We start from the raw sequence: 25,742 nt of genomic DNA on the forward strand, positions 1-25,742 counted from the left end.
TTGAGCGCGCCGCACCTCTGCACCGCGCTCGTTTGCAAACACTTTACTTTGGCAGCAAATGATCATCACTGCCTCTTTCCTTACACACACACAGAGACCTCTTTCTTTTGGGAGGGATAGGTAAGCAGGACGAAGAAGACAAGGGCAAACACGCTGTAGTGTGCTGTTCTACAGAGACGGCGTAATGTAATGTAAGCCCACACACAGGCGCAGAGACCGAGATATGCACTCCGGTGGGACGCGCTCATCGGACAGGATATGAAAAGCACAACTTCAGGACGGAGCACATCTCAATCTTCTGACGCTTACATAACTAGACTATATGTGGCCGGCCTAGATATAGTGGAAGACTGTGAGGAGAACCTTACTGTTCAGGGCTCAACAATAAGGATTATTTTTATTTAAAAAAACGGCATCACAGTGACCCTGGATAAGCAACTTGGAGAATGTATAATATAATATAACATAATATCATATAAAACAATAGGAAATTGATCAACGTACTTTCAACAACTGTTGCTTCCAATCACCAATCACTCTTGCAGTTTTAACAAATCTTCATCTACCGTGTGAGTTATCAATAAGGCATAATGCAAATTACCCTGCTATCCATATCAAAATGTGATTGATTATAGTATACAATTACATTCACTATCCACCTCTTCCTCAACGCAGAAGTAAGCCTTTGGGTGAGACTTCCGTTTCATTTGCCGCTAAGGTAAATAACAAATGACCTAGAATTTACAAATGGGGGCGCCAATTTTTACGTCAGGAAAAAGTTGGATAGGTTTTTTTCTACGTAAACTGTGAGAAGCTTTTCTATCATCTCCCAAAAGAATCAAACAATCTCAGCCCAAAGTAAAGTTTACTGATACATTTATCTAAGCCTTCTCAGTGGGAGAAGAGATTAACAAGTCCCTCAAACATCATATAAGAGATAATATTTCAAGGTGTTAATGTTGAATATCTAATTATCACTTTATTTGAACAAAACAAGATTGCACTTAATAAGCAAATTACCATGATAATAAACTGTCTGGATGGGAGCCAATCTGAATATATTAGGTGGAAATATCTTTAGCCCCTGGAACTGGAAACTAAAGTAGGAAATTTTCAAAGATATAATTATTGCGCTCTTTGAGCCACTGGCAGATAAGAATCACTGGAAGCAAATGAGCGTGATCATATGACAAATGTTAAATGCATCATGCTCTGCTCATTGTGGGATGAAGGCACACTCATGTGGTGGCGCTGATAACTTTGAAGGCGTTTCTAAAGGAGAGCGAAGCTTTTGACTCACAACTTGACTTGCGCTGCAGCGTGAAAATGACGCTGTGCAAATGAGATGCTGTCTCTTTAAGACAAGGCTTCTAGTTTGGAGAGGCGATAGATCATATCTAAAATAGAGTGTTTGCTCTTGGTGCAGATGCCATCATTACTAACTACTTGCCGGGGATCCTTGAAAGCTAAATCGCTTGGCGATGCATCATTGAGCATTTACTTGCCTCACCGGCAGATGGGTCCTTGTGGTCCATCTGTTGGAAGAGATGTCTTCAACAAGCCCCCTTCACCTTCAACCAAAGAGATGAGAAGACATTTAAATATTCATCCCATCATAAGAGCCTCCTGGTGGGACTGGGGTCAGTGGTGTGGTGTTTTCTCTGGCCACTAAACTTTGGACGCTGAATGAGGGATCTCGCACCTGGTCTGCTGCACATGTATGCTGTTTGTGTTTATGGAGGAACAGATGAACATTTGGACATGGGTGTATAAGAAAGAGAAAGGAGCAGAAACTATCCTCTCCACTGGTAATTAAAGAGGCTGTTAAAACATCATGGCTTAATGTGCTCATTAATTGTGTGCTATTTTGAATAGTTCATTATAAGTATCTAGTCCAGGGGGGCATATTTCATGCACAAAGATTTTGCTGAACTTGTGGCCTCAGTTAAATGTATTAACTATTCATTTGTTTGGGTATTAGCCATGATTATGGAACTTATATCATTTTTTTATTTTAGTTATGACACTAGCATGTACATAGATCTGTGTTGCTTCAGTTCGGACTTCATGTGCTACGTGGCAAAAGCCAAAGTTTGCGAGCTTCATGGTAACCCATTCTCAGAAGTGGTGCTCTGCATTTAACCCATCCAAGTGCACACACACAGCAGTGAGTAGTAAACACACAGTGAACACACATCCAAAGATGTGTAGATGAAGATGTACTGCTTGTGATGGATTGATAGTTCATAGCCCAGTGTGGTCAGGAATATGAGTGGGTCAGTAAGCACAATGCTGCGGTCCTCTGAGGATTTCTGGAAGGATGACTGACTCTTTATGATCAGCCCTCTCAGAACATCACTATATGAAGTCTCATCATTTCTATGATTATGAAGCAGCAACAATAGACTGAACCCTTGACCCTAGTTTTAGACAGCGTTGCATTATTCGCACCATAAGGCCTTTCAAAACTGCTTCACTCTTCAGCGGTACAAAATTGATTTCTCCTCAAACTATTCATGCATTTCCATGTTGCATTACCCTCTCGCTTCCATACACATGCGCTGTTTTACATAAGCCATTACTGTACGGTGTCACTTGTGTTTATTTCCAACACATGTCTGTGTTACATTGATATTTTGACACATACTTAGCGAGGGGAGAGGGGGCTCCGATTGGGACACATCCTTTTCAGCTCTACCTGAACTGCTCTGTGCCCCACTGCCAATCTAATGAAGCTGTTATGGTGTGAAGACTGACAGGTTAATTATCTTTTATGAAAGTGGGACAAATTGAACTGTGTCTTTCCATCAGTTTTTGATAGATCAGAAGGCTGCTGGAGGTCCTGCGGCAGCACTAGAGTGAATCTCAGAGCTAATCCACTCTATTCCCCCTCCCCTGCTCCGAAAGACATGCAAGAAATACATCCACACATGAGCTAGTGAGCTCCCTACCTAGAATGCATTTTAAAATATTATTTCCAACCATTTATTCACCTTCACGTTGTTATAAACCTTTATAACTTTCTTTCCTCCATGGGAAAAAATACATTTTGGATGGTGATTTGAAACTTAATAATGCATGAAAAAGCACCTTAAAAGTGTCATAAAGGTTATTTGTGAATAAATGCATTATTATATATGTCTTCTGAACTTCTTTAACTTGTAAACCAAACCATTCTGATTTTATTTTGTGAAGTGTTTCATCGACAAGATCTGATTCAAAACAATGATTCATTAATGAGTCAGACATTGGTACTTTTTTTCTCTTGAAATCTCAAGGACACACTTGAGAGAACTTAGGCTGATGTCAAGATATTCAGTCAATAGTTTTCAATAGTTTGTCAATTCAGTTTCTTGCACAGTTGACCCTTCGCAAAGACCTTACTTTTGTGAAGAGGATACTGACAACATCCTGACAGACAAGACTGAGCAGGTTACTCTTGGTATCAACCAAAGTCTCAACTTTTAAATTGTAATTTTTAAGAAATTCTAACAATAAATACTGTTTTGTAGCTCTCTAAAGCCCCTTTCACACTGCACGTCGGACCCGCAATATTTCCGGAACATTGCCGGGTCGCCTTCTGTGTGAAAGCAACCACGTCCCGGGATTGATTACCCCATTGAACCCGGGTCGGGGACCTAGTAACATTGAGGGGTTCAACCCGGGACGAGCGCTGTGTGAACAAAAGCCAGATCTAATTCCGTGTAGAAGCGATGACGCGCGTTATCGCGTGACTCTTTTACCCGCTGTTTTGAAGGAAGATCAACGTTCGCGACGAAAACATATGTGCAAACCGTAATGAAGCAGAGATCAGTTAGTTCTCACTTTCCGCGCTGATGCAGAGATCATTTGCTTGCTTCAGTGAAAGTATAACTTTCCTAGCGTTTTCGACTCGTACATTACACGTCACGCGCTGATGTCACGTGTCGTTACGGGATCTTCAAGGGTCGTGTGTGAAAGCACGCATATATCCCGGGTAATCACTGGCAGTGTGAAAGTGCAAAATTTAGCGACCCAGGAACAATTGCAGGAACACTTTACCTGTGTATTTGCCGGAATGGCAGTGTGAAAGGGGCTTAATGTGTGGTGGCAGATTCGGTGTTATGATTGGTCAGACCACCTGTCAATCAAACTCCTGGTGAAGAATAATTTCTGTTATATGACTTCTAAAGATTTGGAATACGTCACTTTTTGGTGTATTTTTTTAAGCTTAAATGCATTGTAATAAAAGAGAAACCAGGATATTGTTCAAAAAGTCAAGTGAAATATTAATTTGAAGTAACAAAGTCACACTGATAACTTTAGGGTTAGTAAAAAGGTTCCTAAAGAACTATTGTTAAAGCATCATAGGATGTTACCAATGTGAAGATTTCCATAATGCACTGAAACAAGAGCACTTTCTTTTTACATTTTTATTTCATTATTTAAAAAAAAAACATGCCTTAATGGATAAATATCATCTAGAGTTGAGCTACATGAAATTTTACATTCTGCACTACCTATCATTGTCATAAAAATGGCAAATTATCAGATTTTTTAGCAATTTGTTGACCTTCACACAGTCATGAAAGTCTGCTGGGGTCCGCTCTATGATGTCATTTCCTGTTCCATTTCCATATCTCCCATTTACAAAAACAAATATCAAAAACTAAAGACAAAATAAATATGTTGATTCTACTATATATGTAAGTATTAATAATAAGTAAACTTGTTTTATGATTTATTAATTTAGAATGTTGTTTTTGTAGATTTATGCCAATCCACAACTGTGAGGCGGCCTAAACAGAACCACAACAGTCATGTTATAACAGATTCACTTCTTCTTAACACCCTCACTTCTCACATCAGATGCATTAGATATCATGATTTCTTTTGCTCCCTCTGCTCTTTTGCCATCTCATCCAACGTATCTGACCCCTACATCTCACTCGGATACCCCCTCCTTTCCTCATTTCTCTCTCCCAGCTCCGTCTCTCACACAGGCTGTGGCTTGACGCCCATATGCTACCTGACAGGCCTGGCCCAGTAAATGATGGCTATATCTAAATGTTGATGAGAGGGAGATGTGGACAGCGGTTGTGTTTGTAAATGGAGTGTTGTTTGGGCTGGGAGGCTGGGGAGTTTGGAGGAGGCTGGCAGATGTCAAACAGCGGAGGGAAAGAGAGACACGCTCACGAGATGACTTGACAACTCTCTCAGTGGCAGGCCAGTAGATGGCCACTGTGGAAGTGAACTTTCACCCCTTCGCTGTGTGACACCTGACAGCAGAGGCCTATCTCATATCGCTGCCCGTACACATCACTTACGTTCATGTCCAAAATAAGATGGGAAATAGGAATATGTTAATTAATCAGCGGTCGAGGGTCAAATAGATGAAGACACAGCCCATGCCTCAGGCCTCGCAGTGTGAATTTATAGACTGCTGGTCAAACCTTTTCAACGCAAGGTCATTAAGTGGGAATCTGATTGGTACAGTTATACTAAAAGAGCTATTTGTGTGAAAACTGATAGTGTCTGGCTTTACAAAACCTAGTACTGTGTGAGTACCATGGTACAGTGGTCACATGGTTATAACTTGGTACTAATTGGTATTAATTACCATATGTGTAATTACCATATGTGTACTCCAACAACATTTAATGAATACAGTGATTTTACCGTGATGTGTGTCCAAAACAGCATGCTAATACCATGGTATTTTATTGCTAGTTTAATAATTGGTTCTTCTTTAGAAAGTAGACTTTAGATTAGATCAGCAGTGGTCCAGATACAAATAATTCACTTGTACGTTGTATGATAATTTTTTTGTCAAATAAGTAATGCTTAAAAACAAACAAACAAACAAACAAACAAACAAACAAGCAGAATACAGTCTAATAAAATGTTGTGAAACTATGTATCTACCAGTCAAACTTTTGTAAGATTTTCATTTTATTTATTTAGTTATTTATTTTGTAAAATATGTCCCACTAGGCTGTTTTTAATACAGTAAAAACTCCTTAATGTTTTAAGTAATTAATTTCCAATATATTTATTCCTTGATATACATATACATCTAACAAAAATATATATACATTATATATAACTTATATTTACTTATAGTTATATATATATATATATATATATATATATATATATATATATATATATATATATATATATATATATATATATATATATATATATATATATATAACATAATATGTATTATTATTATTATCAGTTTGGTTAGTGACAGTAAAGCGCCTGACCTGACATGTGATTTGTGCTCATAAATGTAACAAATTTCATAGGAATTATGTAATATTGTCGTAATATTGCTTTCAGTAATTTAAGCTTTCATTTAATACCTATATGCCATTCAAATAAAAGAAAAGCAATTAATTAAACTTTTATAAACATTTTGTAATTTAAAACAATAGTCCTGTAATTTGAATACATTTGCAAGTTGAAAATCATATTTTCTCAACGCATTACCTAAACTAATTTCATTATTTACCATAGTCAAATATATTTAAATTACTTGAAAACATTTATTACAATTGTAATATTGCCATAAGCATTTTTAGTTATTCTTTCAGTTCCGTCAAAAAGCTGCAGTGCTGAGTTACTCAGTTTGCAGGTGCTGGACATTTATATACATAAAGATCTACATTTATCTTTATACAGGGTAACGCTGCACAGCTGCTTGAGCTTCTGAAACAAATGGAGCCAGGTCACAGACCAGAAGGCAGCAGCCACGATACACTCATGCGTTCTGTGCATGTGTGTGAGAGAGAGTGTGATTGACTGGAAGGCCTATCTCTCCTCACAAGGGGCGCCGGCAAAGAAGCACTGCACCTCAAGCTCATCGGACGCCCGTAGGCTGCACAGGCATTAGCACCGTCACCCAGGTGACCGATAGCATCGCGCTAACTGAATGAGCCGCACTTTTTACCTCTCGGACCATCTGGTCCCGCTGTCGGAGCGGCCTCCCCGCCTTCTCCCCGGTGGGCTTCTGTCTGAAAAGAGGAAGCAGGACGAGGGGCTGATGAGCGAGGCCTTGGGGCCCTCCATCACTCCTCGCCACCAGGAAGGCACCAGCTGTCTGCACTCATTTGCATTCTCTCTTAGCCCCCCCCCACAAAAATAATGAAATTAGCCACAAGTTTCCTGAGGTGATGCAAGACACGGACTTAGGCAGGACCTGTCAGTGTTTGTGTAGATGCGGGTGTGTGCTTCAGGAGCCAGAGAAGAGAAGGTCATAGAGCTTCTGATGCTAAAACAGAGAGAGAGAGAGAGGGAGAGAAGGCAGACATGCCAGCGTGGCCTAATGTAAGCACTTATTAAGGTGTTTGTACTTGGCTGGCACTATTATAAACTACCATACTGGGCGTTCAAAGAAATCTTGAGACAGTTTATAGTTTATATTTTAACTTAAGAAATTGTTATATTTATACAATCCCTACTATAACAGCTGGTGTAAAGATCTAAGTCTACTTTGGACAAGTCAATTCATCCACAAAACTTTTAAAGAGGGCACCAGTGGCAGTCCATGGCAAGATGTAGGGCTTTATCTGTTTTTATTATTATTATTATTATTATTTTCATTAAAATGTTTCTGGATTTCGTTTAAGTTTGTCTTTACTCTGTAAAGAGTAAAGACAATTAATTAAATTATGTCCAATTAATTAAAATCATGAAATGTACAATATTAAACAATGATTTATTAAAACAAAACAAAATTTTTAAGGCCCTATGAAATGTGTTTTTTTTGTTTTGTTACAGTACCGTTCACTCACACAGAGACACACAAATGCTATTTTTGTGTGACTTAATACTCACAGACAGTAGTGCATATCATGTTTTGATTTAGATGTACTGACCAACTTCTGATGTATCCATCCAAAATTTGGCTAAAATTCCATGACATTCTGCATTTTACTTAAAATTCTGTTTTTATGACTTGAGTCCACGTTTTCCACATTGTGAAATCCTAGGGCTCTAGAGATGAGACATCATCAGAGGAAAAAACTTAGATGAAAACATTAGTTTTTGTTCAGTATGCAAGTAGTTCAAGAAAAAGAGAAAAGTAAAATCGTGTGACGATTGATTCTGCTTTGAATATGTTTTTGTTATATACAGTACAGTGCTGGGGTTAATACATTACAAGTAACTTGAGTTATGAAATCAGATTACTTTTTTTAAGTAACTAGTGAAGTAACGCATTACTATATCTGAGTTACTTTTTTCAAATAATTAACATTTTCTCATGTCTTGACTGACAGTTCTCATGTTGCCATGTTGAGAGAAATTGGGAGTAAGTGCAGAGGTGTGAACATGATGCTTACTGTAGTTTTAGACTAAACATGCATCTAATACTGAATAAAAACAAATGCAAACTTAGAATATTATACAAACCATAACCATAAAATGTGTTAAATAAGACATATATAGCTTATGTATTTAATCCCATTTTATCGGCCAAAGTTTTTACTACTGACCTTCAATGGTCTAATTCAGCCATGTTAAGAAAAGATGACACATTTGTGTTTCATTTTTGTTATTGCTGCTGAATAGTGTTGAACTTTATTCTCCTGGATCATATTCTTCATGCAATTTGTTTGAGCTGCACCCTCTCCTGTGCAGACACGAATTTGCATTTCCTTCAGCCTGAGGCATACTTATTTCACTTGTGTTGTGAAAGGATTTTTAAATTTATAAAAGAATAACTTTTTTATATAAAAAACAAACAAGTAAGCCCTGCCCGGATTTAAAAAGTAACTCAAAAGTAATGTACCGCATTACTTATATATCAGTCATTGCAAAGACTCAGCATGAAGTAACCCCAACTGATAACCAGCAATACAACGGTTCAACTAGCCATGTAAACTGGTCATCAGCTGTTTTTATCAGTTGAGAAAGGCTAATATAAATACATTTTCACTACTATGACATCCAAATGACTTTTTCAGCCAGAGAATTGCAGATACTGAGTGTTTTTCTGTTCGGGTGGTTCTCAGTATTGGTGGTAGAAGCGTGTGCAGTCCCTCTGGGAGCGTCTCTCCATAGCCTGGCTGTCTGCTCAGGTTAGTCTCTGACAGCTGGGCTGATTGATTCTCTGAGCCGAGCCAGGCAGGGGCACAGCCTCACGGTGAGCTGTACCTATCCACCCTGCCAGAGCCAGGGGTCACCGTCAGGCCCCGGGGTCGCTCGGTGTGGGCCACAGCGGACACATCCCTCCATTGCCCATTAGCATCAGCTTTATTTCTTGTTATGTCAGGGCATCCACCTCAGCCAACTCATGTATCCTGACCATTAGTACTCTACCGCTGTCATGAGGGAGGCAGACACACAGTTCCTCAAACAGATACAATAGATCTTCAGTTTTCAGAAGTCTTTCTTTCTTTGTTTTCCCTCTCTATCTCTTCTTAAAGCATGTCAGCACATCCTATCTATCAATAACGTCTTGTCACTCAGGCGGCTGACAATTGCCAGAGGTACAAACCTGTCAATATGCCTTTTGAGGACAGACACCCGTCTCTTTGTGATGCAGCGGGCAGAACAAATGCTTGTCAATACCTCTTCTGATCGGTATTCATCATCGCCTCGGCTGTTGGATTCCATTTGGGTCCCGATTTGGTGTGTGGAGATTCCTGTGTGTTTGGACTTAAAACAAACAGGCTTTTTGTTAGTGGCCGACAGTGTCAGGAATGTACCAGCTAATCCATGCATGATAAGAGCACTGATAACAACATTATGTAGTTCATCTTAGTCTGTGTATTTTGGAGAAGCATGATATTCAGCTCAAGGCTATGGTGTGCAAGCACATGCCATCTGTGAAAGCATCCTTTTCACACCGTTGGCCCAAGGGTGTCATGGGGCACCAGTGGCATTAAAACACCTTTAAATAAAACACCTCTAAATTTGATGAATTTTGGATGGATGTGTGTGAGAGAGAGTTCAGAAGTTCATTTACTAGTAAATGCTAGTTCAAAATACATCTAAAAAACTTTTACTATTTTTTAAAATTATTTTATATTATGGTAATTATAACACACACACAACTGGCAGTGTAGAATGACAGTCATGCTTTCCAGAGATGGTCAGATATTTGGGAATCGTGGATGAAGTGGTATCAGAAAATAATGTCAGATTCAAACAAAAGTGTTTCTGTATGTTAAGCCACAGCTCCAACTATTAATCATCATTAACCCAAAGATTCAACATTTCCATAACACAAATCAAGCTTAACCACACTCTCGAGCTCCAATTGACCCATCTTATCTAAGTTAAAACAGCACACAATCAAAACATGGATTGATAGCAGACCACAAACATCTGTTGCTGCTTGCAGCTGATGATTTAAAACACATAAATCAATAGCATGATCAGTAAATCACACTCGCTACTGTCACAATATTATGCATTAGTCTGAGGGAAGTCAGAAGGGCCGAGGCTTTCGTTGAAGCAGCATGAAATGCCTGCTCGTATCTGCATGCGAAATGTAATTATGGAATCACCCAAGTGAGCTGGGCCACACATCTGCCACAGCATCTGGCGGGCTCTCATCTCAACTTGCCCGCTCCGTTCTGAACAATTCAAATTCCATGCCTACAAGCACATTAACGCAGATTACAAAGCGCTCAGTCTCTACTTAAGGTTCATTCTCCGCTCAGGGGACGATAGAGGAGATTTGTGTCTTTTAATTTTGCAGATTGCCATGCGTTAGTCTCAAATGAGATGCATTTGCATGAAAGGCTGAAAACGCTTTCCAGGTTTCGGAAAGATGGATGAAAGCCGATGTGTTGCTGTAGGTGGCAACCCAGATTTGGCATTTAATCGTCAACTGAAGCAGACGAAATTCCTTCAGAATCACAAATGCATGAAAAGATAATTGTCGATCATTAGCTTCAACTTCAGGGTTATATGATCACAGCCTTTACAGAAGTGAAAAACTTTAAACATCTTCCACTCTCGTCATGATCAATCTCATTATTAAAATTTGAATGTTAAAATGTACAAAAACCCCACTATGAAAAGAAATATTTATACTTTATATACAATTATTATATATGTTTTTAATTAGCATAAATTAATATCAGTACAACAAATAGAACCATATAATTCTTTTATTTGGAAATTTTGCTTTTTGTTAGAAAAATAACGTAAAAAATCTAAATCTCAAACCATCCTAAAATAAGCTTAATTTCCTTTATTGAAAATATGATCCCTGTATTTCCTTAAATATAACAACATATGCTGAAGACTATTTTGAAATTTTATGAATTTTGGGTGGACAGACACAAAAATGAAAATTGTCATTATTTACTGATCCGTATATTGTTCAAAACCCAAATGACTTCTGTGGAAGATATTTTGAAGAATGTTGGCAATCAAATATTGGAAGTCAATGTGAAAAATTTTGAGTCAATGTTTGGTAAATGTATGTAAATTCTTGGGTGTAGTATCCCTTTATAATTGTATCCCATTTGCATGCGGTGTCATCTCCATTATAATTACAAAGAAAAATTAGGAGGGTGGCAGAATGAGAGAGATCTGCTAGATTTTGAAGTGAGTTGAGAAGCTGGGGTGGACAGACAGGTAGGAGGCCAGCCAGCGCGGGCAGTGAGCCTGCAACTCTGACACGTCCTGCTGTGGCTCAGCGGTGAACTAAGACAGCCCATCACTTCACTGTCAGCACTCTGACCCCCTCTCTCTCTCTCGCCGGCTCCCCCGCACAACCAAGCTATTGGCTTTGAAACCAAGTAGAAGGACCCCCCACCCTTCGTGCCTGGACCCCCTCTCTTCTGTGTGAGTGATGGTCTGAATGATGACTCTGACCCCAAACCCCAGACCGACCCAGAGTCTCACCACCAGCCTCACACAGTCATTCTCTCAAAGCCAGAAAGAATGAATGATAGCTCAGGTTCTTTAGAAAAAACTCCTGCCAGTTTTACAGCATACAGTCATGATGAATGTCACAAGTAATTCACAAACAAGATTTGTTTTTTGTTAAAGAAGCTGCTATTTCTCTCTTTTTTTTCTTTTCTTGTGAATTAAATTCAGAGTTATCCCCAGCTGACAAATTATGTATGGCACCTTTGGTGCAGGTTTGACATTTGAAAAAAAAAAAACGACATTTGCATTGTTTTGAAATAAGAAAATTGCCGGATACTTTAAAGTAGTGATTTAATGGAAGTAGCACAAGAGATCTTTTCTTCTAAATTGTGATGTACATCTGAGTAACGCATTAGTGATAAAGTAAAAATGTAGGTCGGGGACTTGGTTGTTTCCATTGGTCTGATTGGATGGAGGCAGATAAAAGAAAGGGGTGGAGTTAAATTACAATTTATTTGAGAAGTCTAGCAAAAGTTACCAGAGAGATGTCTTTAATTTCACTGGAATATTCAGTTTTGACATTTTGACAAAAATGTGCATCAAACAAAAAGGAAAATGCATGCATGAATTGTTAAATAACGTTAATAAAGTTAAATAACATAAATTTTGTATTTGGTCATGTTTTTAGAAAAACATTTATACAATTTGAAATTTAATTTATAGTCTTTTAAAACTAATCCACATAAATTTAATTCACTACTTAAAAAAAATCTAATTATAGAACCTGCATATTGTATATGTGAAAATTGCACTTTTTTTATATCTTCTGTAAAAATAGATCTGGACATGCTGCTGAAGAACAGTAGTATAACTAAGAATCTAATATATCCACAACATGTAAAAATCATGTTTCATATCTATTACACCCTTCTAGCCAGGGAAAAAGTTTTCCCAGAGACAGGAATATGAAGACAAGACTTTTTCATATTTTCCCTGTCTCTACTCATTAGCAAGCTTTACCGCTCTTCTTCATTCTTTCCCTCCTCAGTGGCGTATCCTCTCTCTTGCATATGGCTTCACTCTATGAAGAGGACTTCCCGCCGTCAGCGTGCCTCATTCTCTTCGGTGCATGTTGGCTGGGCTCCACGGTGGAGTTGAAGCCAAGACCTGTCTAGATAGCCCATCAAAAAGCACTCTACGTGAGCCCACACTCAGAGATCTGGGGCTTCTGTGAAGTTCTTCATTACAGTAACTCTCATTATTTCATTATCTAAAAAATGAATGGCAAACTACATGTATTTACAAATCATGCTATGATAGTATTGTGAAAACTGAGAATAATGTCTTTGAAATGCTTTAAAAAATGGCACATCTAGTATGTTGTTTTTAGCCAGGTGCTACATCATCAGCTAATAATCTGATTGAAAGCTTTTCCATGAACCATCACAAAGGCCATCTCTTCAGCGCATCAGCTCTGGGATGTTGTCTAACACCCACATGTCCGGTAGCCATAAGCAGGGTGCTGCTTTCCCAACATGGGGTCAAACTTAGCGTTAAAACAGGGAGTAATCAGATCAGCCAACTAGGGCTTTTTCTAATCGCCGTGATGGAAAAGCGTGTTTTTTTTTTTTTTTCAGAGGCAGGAGTCAGCAGCAGGGTGAGTTATTATGAAGTGATGGACTACCTCAGACCAGGAGCAATCAAAGAGATAGCCCTTGCATCTCCAAATTACTGCTACCCATGCCTCAGATTCATCAACAGGGTGCTGGTAGCGATGCAGGCTAGGATATGCTTCGTACAGTTGTAGGCCCTCACACACACGTTTTCACACAATAGGACGAAGCACTCAGAATTATTTGTGGAAATGAAACCTCTGTAGCAGAAGACTGGATAAGTGCCTTCACCTTTTCCCACTCACTGAAATTAAATGACATTTATTTTCTGTGGCAACAATGCATGGGAAATGTTTCAAAACGCGACGCAATGAGGTGATTGATGGAAGTGATGCAAGAATCTGCGTGTGACATCAGTAAATGCGTAAACTAATGGAGGAATTTCATTAGTCTCTTCTCCAGGATCAAAATCATTGCTATTAAAGAATTCTTTCATCAACACTGCTGATACTGAGTGCAAAAAGCAATTGTGCGTAATACAAATAGCATGTAATTATGCTAAGAGGACGAGATGTTTTTACTCTGAATGCGGCATCGAATGTTTTCTTCACCTCATCTCACCTTCGCACTTTCTGAACCAGACAAACAAATGATGCATGATTGGATATTTAATTTCATTTATTTATTGATTCTGTCAGTTTTCCACTCGGCTATCTCATACAATATTACCAGCGTCGGAGTACAGTCGTCCAAACTTGTCAAAGACGTGGCAGGTAGTGAAGACTGTCTTGAAGGGCTGAAATGATAAGCACATTGATTGGATGTCAGCAGTTTGAAAAACTGTTTTACACTCAGCAGAGATGAGGCAATTATTATAGTTTTTCCATTTAGCACACACACACACACACACACACACACACACACACAGACACACGTTATTACTCAGAGTTCTCAGTTATGTCGAAGTATCAAGTCAATCGCAGACATGTCTCTATAAAACCTTTTAAGAATAAGTTTTTGGGTCCGTAAGATGTTATTCATGTATTTAAAGAAATGAATACTTTTATTCAACAGGGATGCATTCAATTTTTCAAAAGTGACCGAAAGAGAATACAAATGTTCCAGAAGATTTATTATTTATTTTAAATAAATACTACTTAATGAGGGTCTATGGACCCTTCTCCCGAAATAAATCTAACACCCAAGAAAAGCAGAACAGGCCCTGGTTCCATAGCTACCAATGCTGATATCACTGGTCTCATTGTTCAAAGGAATCCAGGCAGAGCACAACTCAAAATTCATTTACCCTTAGTAAATTAGTTCACAGGAAAACCTTACTTTGAATCAACACACATTTCCTTCAGGTTATTATCTATATGATAGAACTACTCATTCATATAATCTTACATATACCATGAATTAGTGATGATCTGATTGAGAGTGTATATTATATGTTTATACCTATGCAACATAGTAGTGTTCTAAGAACCTTTAGTAGTTTGTACGTGAATCTTCTCAGACCTTAAAGGCCTCACATCAGTGACCTGCCTTCAGTTTGCGGTTCTTTTAGATCCTAAGAGGATGAGGTAGAACTCTCTTGGACCACTAAGCCTTCAGCCTTGACTTTCCATTCACCAGAGATCCTAGGATCTCAGCTGATGCCTCTCTTAGCTATTTTTCACTTTCCACTTGGAAGAAACTCCCAATCACCATTAAGTCAGAAAATCTTTGGAATTCATCACTCTTCAAACTCGGAAGAAGGTGATTGCAACTCCTACAGACCGAAACTCCAAACCATCAAGACTTTCATTCCCGACGCTCGTTCCAGGCCAAGGCGATGCAAGTACCATACATTTAACTAAACTAAACAAAGTTTTAGTATAAGCTATAGGCCACGTTATAAATGGTGCTGATGGTTTTACTCAGAATACTGAGGCCCTGCTACTGGCAAGAGCAGCTTCCAAATCCTTAGTAATCATCTTGCTGGATCTGTCTGCTGCTTTTGACACAGTTAATCACTAGATTCTACTGTCCACCCTCAGAAACATGGGCATCTCTGGAACCGCACTCCTGTGGTTTAAGTCCTACCTTTCAGATAGATGCTTCAGGGTGTCTTGAAGGGGTAAGGTTTCTAAGTCACAACTTCTTGCTACTGGGGTTCCTCAATGCTCAGTCCTTGGACCACTTCTCTTCTCCATCTACATGACGTCAGCATGGCTTTTCCTATCACTGCTATGCTGATGATACTCAACTCTACTTCTCATTCCAACCAGATGATCCAGCGGTAGCTGCTCGCATTGCAGCCTGTCTGAGTGGCATTTCTAGCTGGATGAATGACCATCACCTTCAGCTCAACCTTACTAAGACAGAACTGCTTGAGGTTCCAGCTAACCCATCGTTTCATCACAACTTGGTTGTTATTTGGTTATTTTTACTGTTCTGTAAATTGTATTATTCTGCGCAATGCGACATACTGTAAGGACGAGGTCTCAGTCAGTTGCATCAGCAACGGTTGCTTTGTTTGATGAAAACGCCTTGCTAAAAAAAAAAGTTAATCATGGCATCTTTCAGCTACGAGTGTAACACGAGGCGGCAGTATGAAGTTTTTCCACTTCCCTTCCACTTCCGGCAGCCCTAAATCGTCTTTGATTTTGACGACACACCAATTAGCATTATTTAGGTAAAAAGTAATAACAAAGAACGGCTGAATACATGTAAATTAAAATGCTACTTTTAAATGTAAATTTTTTTAGTTTAAAAATATGTGATATTATTGCTGTTGCCTCTAGTAATTCTGTGTGTGGTTTTTAATCCAATACTTTTTAAGCCAGCAAAATAATAATTTATAAACAATGGTTGACTTAAATAAAACATCCCAGCATGTCGGATAAAAACATTTAACCCAACCACCTGGGTCAAAATAACCCAGCATGTGTTCTGTCGAATATTTACCCAACATGAGTTGTTTTTAACCCATTATTGTTTAGAGTGTACTAAAAGTTTAATCATTTCAGTTCACCAACTGTGCAATATATGACTACAAAATATAAGCTATAAGCAAAACTAAATATGTATCTCTGATTTATTTCCACTTAGATCTATAATTAGGAGTTAAAAGGTGTTTAAAATGGCTACACGCAGAAAGAAAGACTATCGTTCTCTCTCTGCTCCCTAACTTAGCATTGGATCTTCTTCACTGCTGTAATACATTCTCCCAGTCAGCCAGCTAATGATGAATACATGAGCCACAACAATTCCTGCCCTCTTTTTTTGCAGCACTGCACAAAATATCTGCGTCAGATATTTTTAGTTGGACTGGATTCAGCTTTTGCTAGTGGCCTAGTTGCTGCAGCAGCTACACAGGCTGTCTTAAAGCATCTCTCCAAGCACGCTGGCTCTCAGTGACCCCCCCTAGAGGCTGACCTGGTCTAAAACACGCCACCTTCGTCTCCACAACCGCTTAATATGAGAGCCTGTGAGGAGCGTTGCTGGAGTTGAAATGGAAATAACAGCTGAAGTAAGAATTGGATGAGGAAAGGGAGGTTGGGAGGAAGGCGGTTTAATTATATATTTCATTTTTTAAGACTGAAAAAAAGCAGAAGTTGAGCAAGGACAAACTAATGTCATAGACTGGGGCGCTGACTGTTTCCCTCTGGCAGGCATGCATGTGATCCCTCTGTCAGTCAGCGTACGCCACCATGACAATCATCTGTGTGTCTTGGCCTCAGGAAATGCTGCAGCTAGCTGTCCTTGTAAACAGCACCCACACTAACTCTAACAACTGCACAAGAAATGCAAAAGGATATTGTATAAGTAGAATGTTCACTATATGAAAAAAAAATCATTTTTTAAAAAATGTGATTATTGCAAAAACTTTGATTGTTGTTCCAAAACAAGGATTTGTTTTACACTCATAATTAGATGACTAATGACTGATGCCAGTCGGTGTAGATTGCTACAGTATGTATGAACTGAACTAGTTAATAGGGGGTTGAGAGACTAGTTGAGTTCGCAATTGCAGTGGCAAAGGGCAGAGGAAGAAGCAAATACATAAAAACAAAGAAGAGGAGGTAATCAGAGATAGATTGTGAATGACAGAACTCATTCTCATGGACAGAGGTGAAACTAGGGCATCAGAAACATTGCAGAAACTCTCATTTGTACTGACATACACTGAAAAATAAGCGCGTTACATAATATAGATCATATTAAGATTGTCAAATGTTTTAATTGTCTTATAATGTTATGCTGCAAAATTATAAATATATAAATATATATATAGTATATACAGACTTGTATTTAAGCTACAAGAGTTTATTTATGAATTTATTTTAGTATTAGTTATTATTTGTTATTTTTTTGTGTTATTATTTTTTTTTTTCGCCAAATAATTTTATTGATGCATTGTATATTCTACGGTTTTATTTATAAATGAACTAATGAATAATTAATAAAATAATTAATAATGACTGAATGTAGCAAAATTATAAATATTTATAAAAATCATAAATTATATTGACTTATTTAAGCTACAACAATTAATTATTTATAAATGTATTATTTATTTGTGATTTTTTTTTTTTTAAATCCAGAATATGTATGTGTGTATGTGTTCTTTTAAATAATTTATTAATACATATTATATTAATTCTACAATTTTATATGAATTTTAGTTACACATGAATTAATGGTTAAATAAAAATGAATAAATTGATAAATGAATTAATTCTGCAAAATTAAAACATTAAATATACATTTACTATAACTATACATGCTATAACAATTTATTATTTATGAATTTATATCATTATTATTATTTGTGTTTTTATTTTATAAAGGATATGTGTGTGTTTTAATTCAAACTATTTTATTAATACGTATTACATTATTTTTTATAATTTTATATTAATTTGATTTATAAATGAATTAATCATTTAATAATAATGAATTGATTGAATGAATTAAAAATGAATGAAATGATAAATTAATAAACGATTTAACAACAACAACATTAAACATTTTATATCTTGTTATATATGACATATTTATTCTTTCTACAGTCAAATATTGAATGTTTCAGAGTTCAAGCATCTGTTCATAACCGACTATAACAAATGTCCTTAATTGGAGTCAGCCAGACACGTTTCTAAAGTGCCCTCAGTCCTTTTGAATGTATAAAATGAATCTCTCCTCTAGCTGATGTTCTTATTTGTCACGTCAACCTGTTCTCTTAAAATAGCCGTAGCCCATGTTCTTTGTTATCTTTCACCTCAGAGTGTGTTTCATTTAACAGCTACATAACAGCAGTGGAACAACAGAAGACTTCAGATAAGCACTCAGGGCACTTAAGACACTTTTTAGCCCATCGAACCCATATTTTAACCAAGCATTTGTTGCCTCTCCCTCCAACATTACCCAATAAAAACAGTCAAGGGATAAAAAATATGAGATTGATTTATTTGCTCCAATGTTCTTCAGAATGAAGCTTTTCTATTTTTTCCCCCTCACAACTGAAACCAATTAGCACAGCTAGCACTTGTAGTGCAGAAGGTAGGTCAGCCCGGAGTAATAAAAAAGTATTGACTTTTCTCTGACTGTAAGCAGACTGAAAGGGGTGCCGCGGCCTTGTCGTACATGAAAAGAGCTCCATTAATTTCACTTATTTCAAGAAGGGCCCCTGTCAAGTCCTAATGTGTCCAATGCACTTTTCGCATTCATACACGCTGACATCTTAGCTGGGCCTCAGCCGAAATGAGTTTACATTATTTTAGCTAGTGAGAAGTTGACGGCGTAATTCCCACTGCACAGCTCTATACGGGCCGGCAGGGAAATGGCAGAGGACTCTTTCATACGTGGCTACTCCTGACTCACTCTAAAGGGAGCTGAGAGTAGCCTTTACACTTTTGAATGGCCAAATGCACATTAAAGTATTTGTTGTTGTTTGTGGACTAATACAATTTTTGGTAACGTAAAAATGCTGATTCTGCACAAATATAAAAAATGTTGCACTAAGATTTTATATTATAAAGAGCTTATGTTCCCAAAAGCACATTTGATATGCGCTTATCCACAAAAAAATGGTCTACAAAAACATCAATAAAAAAAAAAAGCTTTTTATGCTATATTATAATCAGCACAATTTGACATGACAGTGTATAATTATATCGCCTTAATCAAACGCTTGATGAAATGTGCATTTCATAAACCTAACATAGTTTTATTTATTTTTTTCACTGAAAAAGACTTTTGAAAAACCAGAAGCCACTTGCAAAAAAAAAAAAAAAAAGAAACCGCAATGACAACATTAATTACAATAGGTTTTAAAGATGGTGGGATGAAAAAAAGAAACATTAAAAATAAATCCATGACTGATAGCTTCACATGGTTTCAGGCAATAAGCAATATTATGCAAATATTTATGAGTAAGTAAAACAAATCTATTTTAATATTCCTGTGATGGCAAAGCTGAATTTTCAGCAGCCATTACTTTAGTCAGTGTCATATATATATATATATATATATATATATATATATATATATATATATATATATATATATATAAATATTAAGGCCGGGACTCGATTAAAAAAATTAATCTAATTAATTAGAGGCTTTGTAATTAATTAATCGAAATTAATCGCATTTATTCGCATATAAATATTTGACCTGAGAACAGTGAGAAGTAATTTTTTTCACATGGATTTATTGTATACCATTGAATAATGACTGAATACATAAGCTTAAGCAACAAAATAGTTTATTTTTGTTCAACCAAGTCTAGCAGACCAGTGCAATTTTTGCCATGAAGTGTAGCAATAGCATATTTAGAAACAATTTAGAAATAGTACATTTCAGAAATTCAGGAAGCTTATAGGTGCTGGAACCTTCTGTAAAGTGTTTTTTTAAGTAAAACACAATACTGTCAATTACATTCAGAACATTGGAAACCTTGACTATTAGAAAACATCTCTCTGTTGCTTCAGAGGTCATACAAAGTCCAACCCTCAATAACCTTGGCCAAAACAATAAAGAGTTCAACATAAACTGCCAGTTGCACCAACAAAATAATACATAGTTCAACATAAAGTGTAAAGTCCACGCTAGCTGCGAAACGTTCCGCGGTGCAAAAATAAGTTATTAAAAATGCGGGAATTTTTTTTCTGTAATGAATTAATCTTAATTAACGCATTATTTTTTGTGTAATTAATTAATCTCAATTAACGCGTTAAAGTCCCGGCCCTAATATATATATATATAATTATTATTATTATTATTATTATTTTTTGTGGACCGCATTTAAAAAAACACTAAACCATTACGAATCAATATATTTTATTGGGTTTCATTTCAACATCTTGCAGAGGGGATGTAAGGACTGTCTAATTATTTGAGGGTATGCAAACATTTTTTTCAGTAAGCAAACATTTCTGTGGATAATCATTCTTATCTAAATCCTTAATTTACATTCTTGCACTATTCAGAATGCTTCGGATTTGACAATTAAGTCACTGAAAATCATAAACTTGATGTAATCAGGTTATTTCAGGTGACAAGACCCTAATATGGCTCTCAGTCAACCAACACACACTCTCACACACAGGCAATTTCAGCAAGATTAACTGGCAATACCAGAATGCTGCAGTTTCCACACAATTATGTAATGTTGTGTGGCTAAAGTAATCCTTCTGTCTCAATTGAAGAGACCTAGTGCATGGCATTTAAATGAGATTTCTGTTGAACAGCAACAGGTCTCATGTAACACAGATCCCTGTCCTTGGAAGCTATCGTACAGTAACACTGATTTCAATTCATGCTATGCAGAAACTTCAACAGCTTTCAAAAGCCTTCAATAGCTGCATGAGCCATAGCACAGATGAAATTCAGAAGGGTCTGTTTTTATTGTCAAAATGACAGAGGAAATCAGTTCATATTTGTGTAACATGCATAGAAGAAAGCACAGATGGAGGAAACGGTGTAAAAGAGCTGGGGGTCAGGAAAGTACTTTTGACTTTTGGAGGCTTTTCTCACTCTGCCCTACAATACAATGTTCATTTGCATTGTGTTTTTTCTAAAGCTAGGTGCAAACTAAAATAAACAGAGAAAATATTACACAAATAAAAATGATTATTACAAAATATAAAATCATTGCAATGCATATTTCTTTAAAATAGCCTTTAAAAAAGATCATAATCATTGTATGTCTCAAATATGAATAGATATCTTATATCTCACAATATGATTTTATATTCCACAATAGCAAGAAATTAAGTCATATTATATATTATGCATTTGCCGTTCAAAAGTTTGGGTTTGGTAACTTAAGTCATCTGTGATTGACATTATGAAATTATCCTTTCTGTTGAAGGATGATGTTAAATTTCTTAATGTTTAAGGCAAAGGCCATTTCAAATCAATCATGATGCATTATATTTATTTACTATTTATATGAATGACTATAAAAAAAGGAAACGCTGACATAATAGAAGGTGGTGTAAAGTTAATTGATACATATTTAAGAAAAAAAGTGAGAGGCATGTCAGCCGAATTGTTTATTGCGTGGCAAATGAAGAGGCCGAGGGATTTTATATCCCTATAAAATGGATATAGTGAATCACCCAGAGGCGCTTGGTCACTAATGTAGTCCGGTCTGGAATATGAGCGTGTGCGTGCGTGTGTGTGTGTGTGTGTGTGTGTGTGTGCGCGCATGTAATAGAAACACTCACATGCCATTTCCTATCCTGGAGTCAAAGCAGGTTGTCCTACTTTTATATCACTTATTTATTGCTCATTATGAATATCATTCGCATTTAAACACACCTCATATATCACACACACCAAGGTGATGCATTATTCCACCAGTGATTAACAAGAGCAGCCACTAACAAAGCATCATTTTAGGCTAAATATTCCAGTTGCCTACAACAATAAAAAAAAAAAAAAAAAAAAATCTGCTCTGGCTGTGCTTAGAGGCGATATTCGGCGGGGGGACAATGGAGATTGGAGGTCTAGCAAAGGGAGTTTGGAAAAGCAATTACTGAAGCAACATTAAAATAGAAGAGAGAGAAAATAAATGTAGGCCCAGGCTGTGCTGGTATTCTGGCACTAAGATATATCAGTTTGAAAACATGATTGATGAAAGTCTAATGCAAGACGATGGAGAGGCTTTTGCACTGAGGCAATGCACTTTATTAGCCACCATAATTAGCCCTGGTGGTTCAATTTGTTCGAATGGGTGGTGATGATGCAAAAATCAGAACGCAGGGCTGGCTAGTCAGCGGCCGGCGTACAGCCTGATGAAGGGTCATCTTTGTCAAGGGGCTATTAACTAATATAATGCATTAATTACAGAGGAGAGGGAAAAGCGTGGATCCTGTGCCTCTCTGTCTGTCTGCATCACTTCTGATCCACAACTGGCCTGACAACACACCGCTGTGGACGTCACTTCATATCTGAAACAGCTCAAATCACTGGAATACCGCCCTACTCTGATTCCATTTAAGGGTGTTTCTTCTGCTACAAAAACTTGTGGAAATATAGAAATTAAACTCTCTTAAAACACACTTTTTACTGACTGGTGAATTTAATTAGTTTCCTAACAATGCCCAACAGTGTGTAAATTGTACTTGCACCACAGCATTTTTTTTTTTTTTATCTTAAATGTCATTAGATTTTGAGGTGGAAATTACATTAAGCATTTTTGGACCTCACTGACTTATTTAGCTATCAATTTAAGTTTCCTAAACACAATTAAATAGTATTTCATTTTTTTGTATAATTCAGAAATTACTTTACACTTTTTAGTTTATCTTTAGTTATCTTTAGTATATTTTAGTTATCTTTTAAAATTATATACATAGGTTTGTATTACGATTAAATAATATATATAAATAACAGTTAGTTTTGTGCCTAAGAAACTGCCTTAAATGGAAGAGGAAAAACGACAGACGATACAGATTTAACGTTTATATCCAAAACAGTAAAGATCTCATTTGTACAGGAAAAATTTTGTTTCTAATAGACTTCAATCTTAAAAGAAAATATAGGACCTCAAAAGAGCTGCATAAAAAAGATCTAGATTCAAATATCAGAGGCAAAGTTCATTAGTTATGTATCTGAGCATGTCTGAAGCCTCTGTAATCCTCCCTGCATCACTTCCTTTTATCTCCACAATTGAGATAAATCACCAAGCACTGCTTTCAGGTTAAGACATGTTAATCTGGGAAATAACACATCTCAAGGTGTGGGTCCTATGAGGGGTGGGATGAACAAATGAATGGAGAAGAAAGGAAAAAGAGAATGGGTATAATTAAATCAGAGATGCACTTGGAAATTACCATATCCATCATTATCTTCATGCGAGTCAATGCAAAGGAAAAAAAGTGAGGGGCTTAGGAGATTTATAAAAAAAAAAAGGTTTGCATGCAATGTATTTCTCATTGGTGACCGTCAAAGGTAGGCAAACGTGGAACATTCATCAAGCCACAGACAAATGACACTGGGTAACTAGTTAGACAGTGTAATAAGTGCCATCTAATTTCCTCTTTAGAATCAATTTATATTTCAAAGCTTTGGATCGTCATCAAGGGACGAAGCTTTTCCTGTGAGAAATTAGAGATGTGAAAAATGTACCTAACACAAAATACCTTTTTCAGGCATTTTCCACATTACATTTTCATAGAAAATGTATGAAAATAAGAAATGTTTATCTATTATAAAAAAAAAAAAAAAAAAAAAAAAAAAAATTATATATATATATATATATATATATATATACACACACACACATATATATTAGATTTTTTATATATACTTTATATATTTACAGATCTATTTACCTCTACTATTGTATTTACTACAATAAAATATTTTTTATATACATAACAAAAAATCTTAATAAATAAAATTATATAAGGTACACAAAGGCAGGCAGTATCTTGTTCTATAAGACAGAGATGCATATTCTAACTGCAGTTTGCATAAATCTAATATCCAAATCAAAGCCATCTAAAGTGGCGTCATCATAACGTGTGTAATTCTCACGGGATCATCAGTGCCTCTGGCGTCTGGGTCTCTGTCTGACCCGGGTTAAATGGAGGGCATCTTTTGGAGTACATTACTCTCTTAGAAGTCTAATGCATTTTGATTAATCAAAAACAGCTCTGCAGTCGCACTCTCCAGAGAAAGATTTAAATAAATATATAAGCAAACAAAATAATTAGACAAGCAAAACGTACCCTGCACCCCCCAGTGATAGAGGAATGGATGGGCTCCTTGATGATGAGGTGGGAGAGAATGAGCGAGTTCTTCCAGATAACTCATCCGAATAGTGTTGAGGGGAAAAAATAATCCATTCAAAGCAGAACTGCTGTGTGTTCATTGCATGAGCTAGCTGCATTAATTATAGACACTGAGGCAGCTTTGCTAAGGGTTAATGAGCCTGGCATGTGCTAACAGATCAAACGCAAGAATGCCATGGACAATATTGGTTACTGCTTCATGCCTGTTCATAAACCTCGAGTGTTGAAAAAGGGTAACACTTTACAATAAGGTTCATTAGTTAACATTAGTTAACTACTTTATTTAACATGAACTATTTAACATGAACTAAGAATGAATTATAAAGCTACAGGATTTATTAATATAAGCTAACGTTAATTTCAGCATTTACTAATGAATTAATAAAATCAAAAGTAGTGCTTTACAACATTAGTTAATGCACTGTGAATTAACTTGAACTAACAACGAACAACTGTATTTTCATTAACTAACATGAACAAACATGAATAAATACTGTAATAAATGTATTGTTCATTGTTAGTTATAACAATAACTAATGGAACCTTATTGTAAAGAGTTACCAAAAAAGTAATGGGGCCTTTATTTCTTGAAATTGTGAGATTACCTATCAGTAAATATATGAAAAAAAATATATATATATATGTATATATATTATATAAAATCTAAAAAAAAAATCACAGTAAATATATGTATCAGAATATAAACTGATGTAATCTTTCACAATATGATTTTATATTTCACAATAGGAATGTATATTTATTATGCTTTTAACATGCAAAAGTTTGTGGTCTGTAAGATTTTATTTATTTATTTGTATTTTATCAAATTCTCGTTTCTTTGAATTTTGTGACATACATTTTTTTGAATTACTGTGTTCTATTTTAATTTAATTTAAAATGTAATTTCACTAAACAGTATTTACTCCAGTATTCAGTGTCACAAGAAATCATTTTAATATGCAAATAAACCAAACCATTCTAATATGCTGATTTGGTGCTCAAGAAACATTTA

General features: G+C 36.4%; 2 protein-coding genes across 2 annotated transcripts in view; one reads left to right on the forward strand and one right to left on the reverse strand.

Moving 5' to 3' along the window:
- Positions 1-25,742, forward strand: part of LOC127976520 (uncharacterized) — an 85,232-nt gene that overhangs the window by 38,193 nt on the left and 21,297 nt on the right. The window lies entirely within an intron of this gene.
- Positions 14,098-25,742, reverse strand: part of spata17 (spermatogenesis associated 17) — a 30,832-nt gene continuing 19,187 nt past the window's right edge. Inside the window, exon 10 of the mRNA XM_052580981.1 lies at positions 14,098-14,229. Coding sequence (XP_052436941.1) covers positions 14,149-14,229 — 81 coding nt within the window. The 3' untranslated portion in view covers positions 14,098-14,148. The remainder of the gene's footprint in view (positions 14,230-25,742) is intronic.

The sequence above is a fragment of the Carassius gibelio genome, chromosome B17 (genome assembly GCF_023724105.1).
Source record: "Carassius gibelio isolate Cgi1373 ecotype wild population from Czech Republic chromosome B17, carGib1.2-hapl.c, whole genome shotgun sequence".
NCBI lineage: Eukaryota > Metazoa > Chordata > Actinopteri > Cypriniformes > Cyprinidae > Carassius > Carassius gibelio.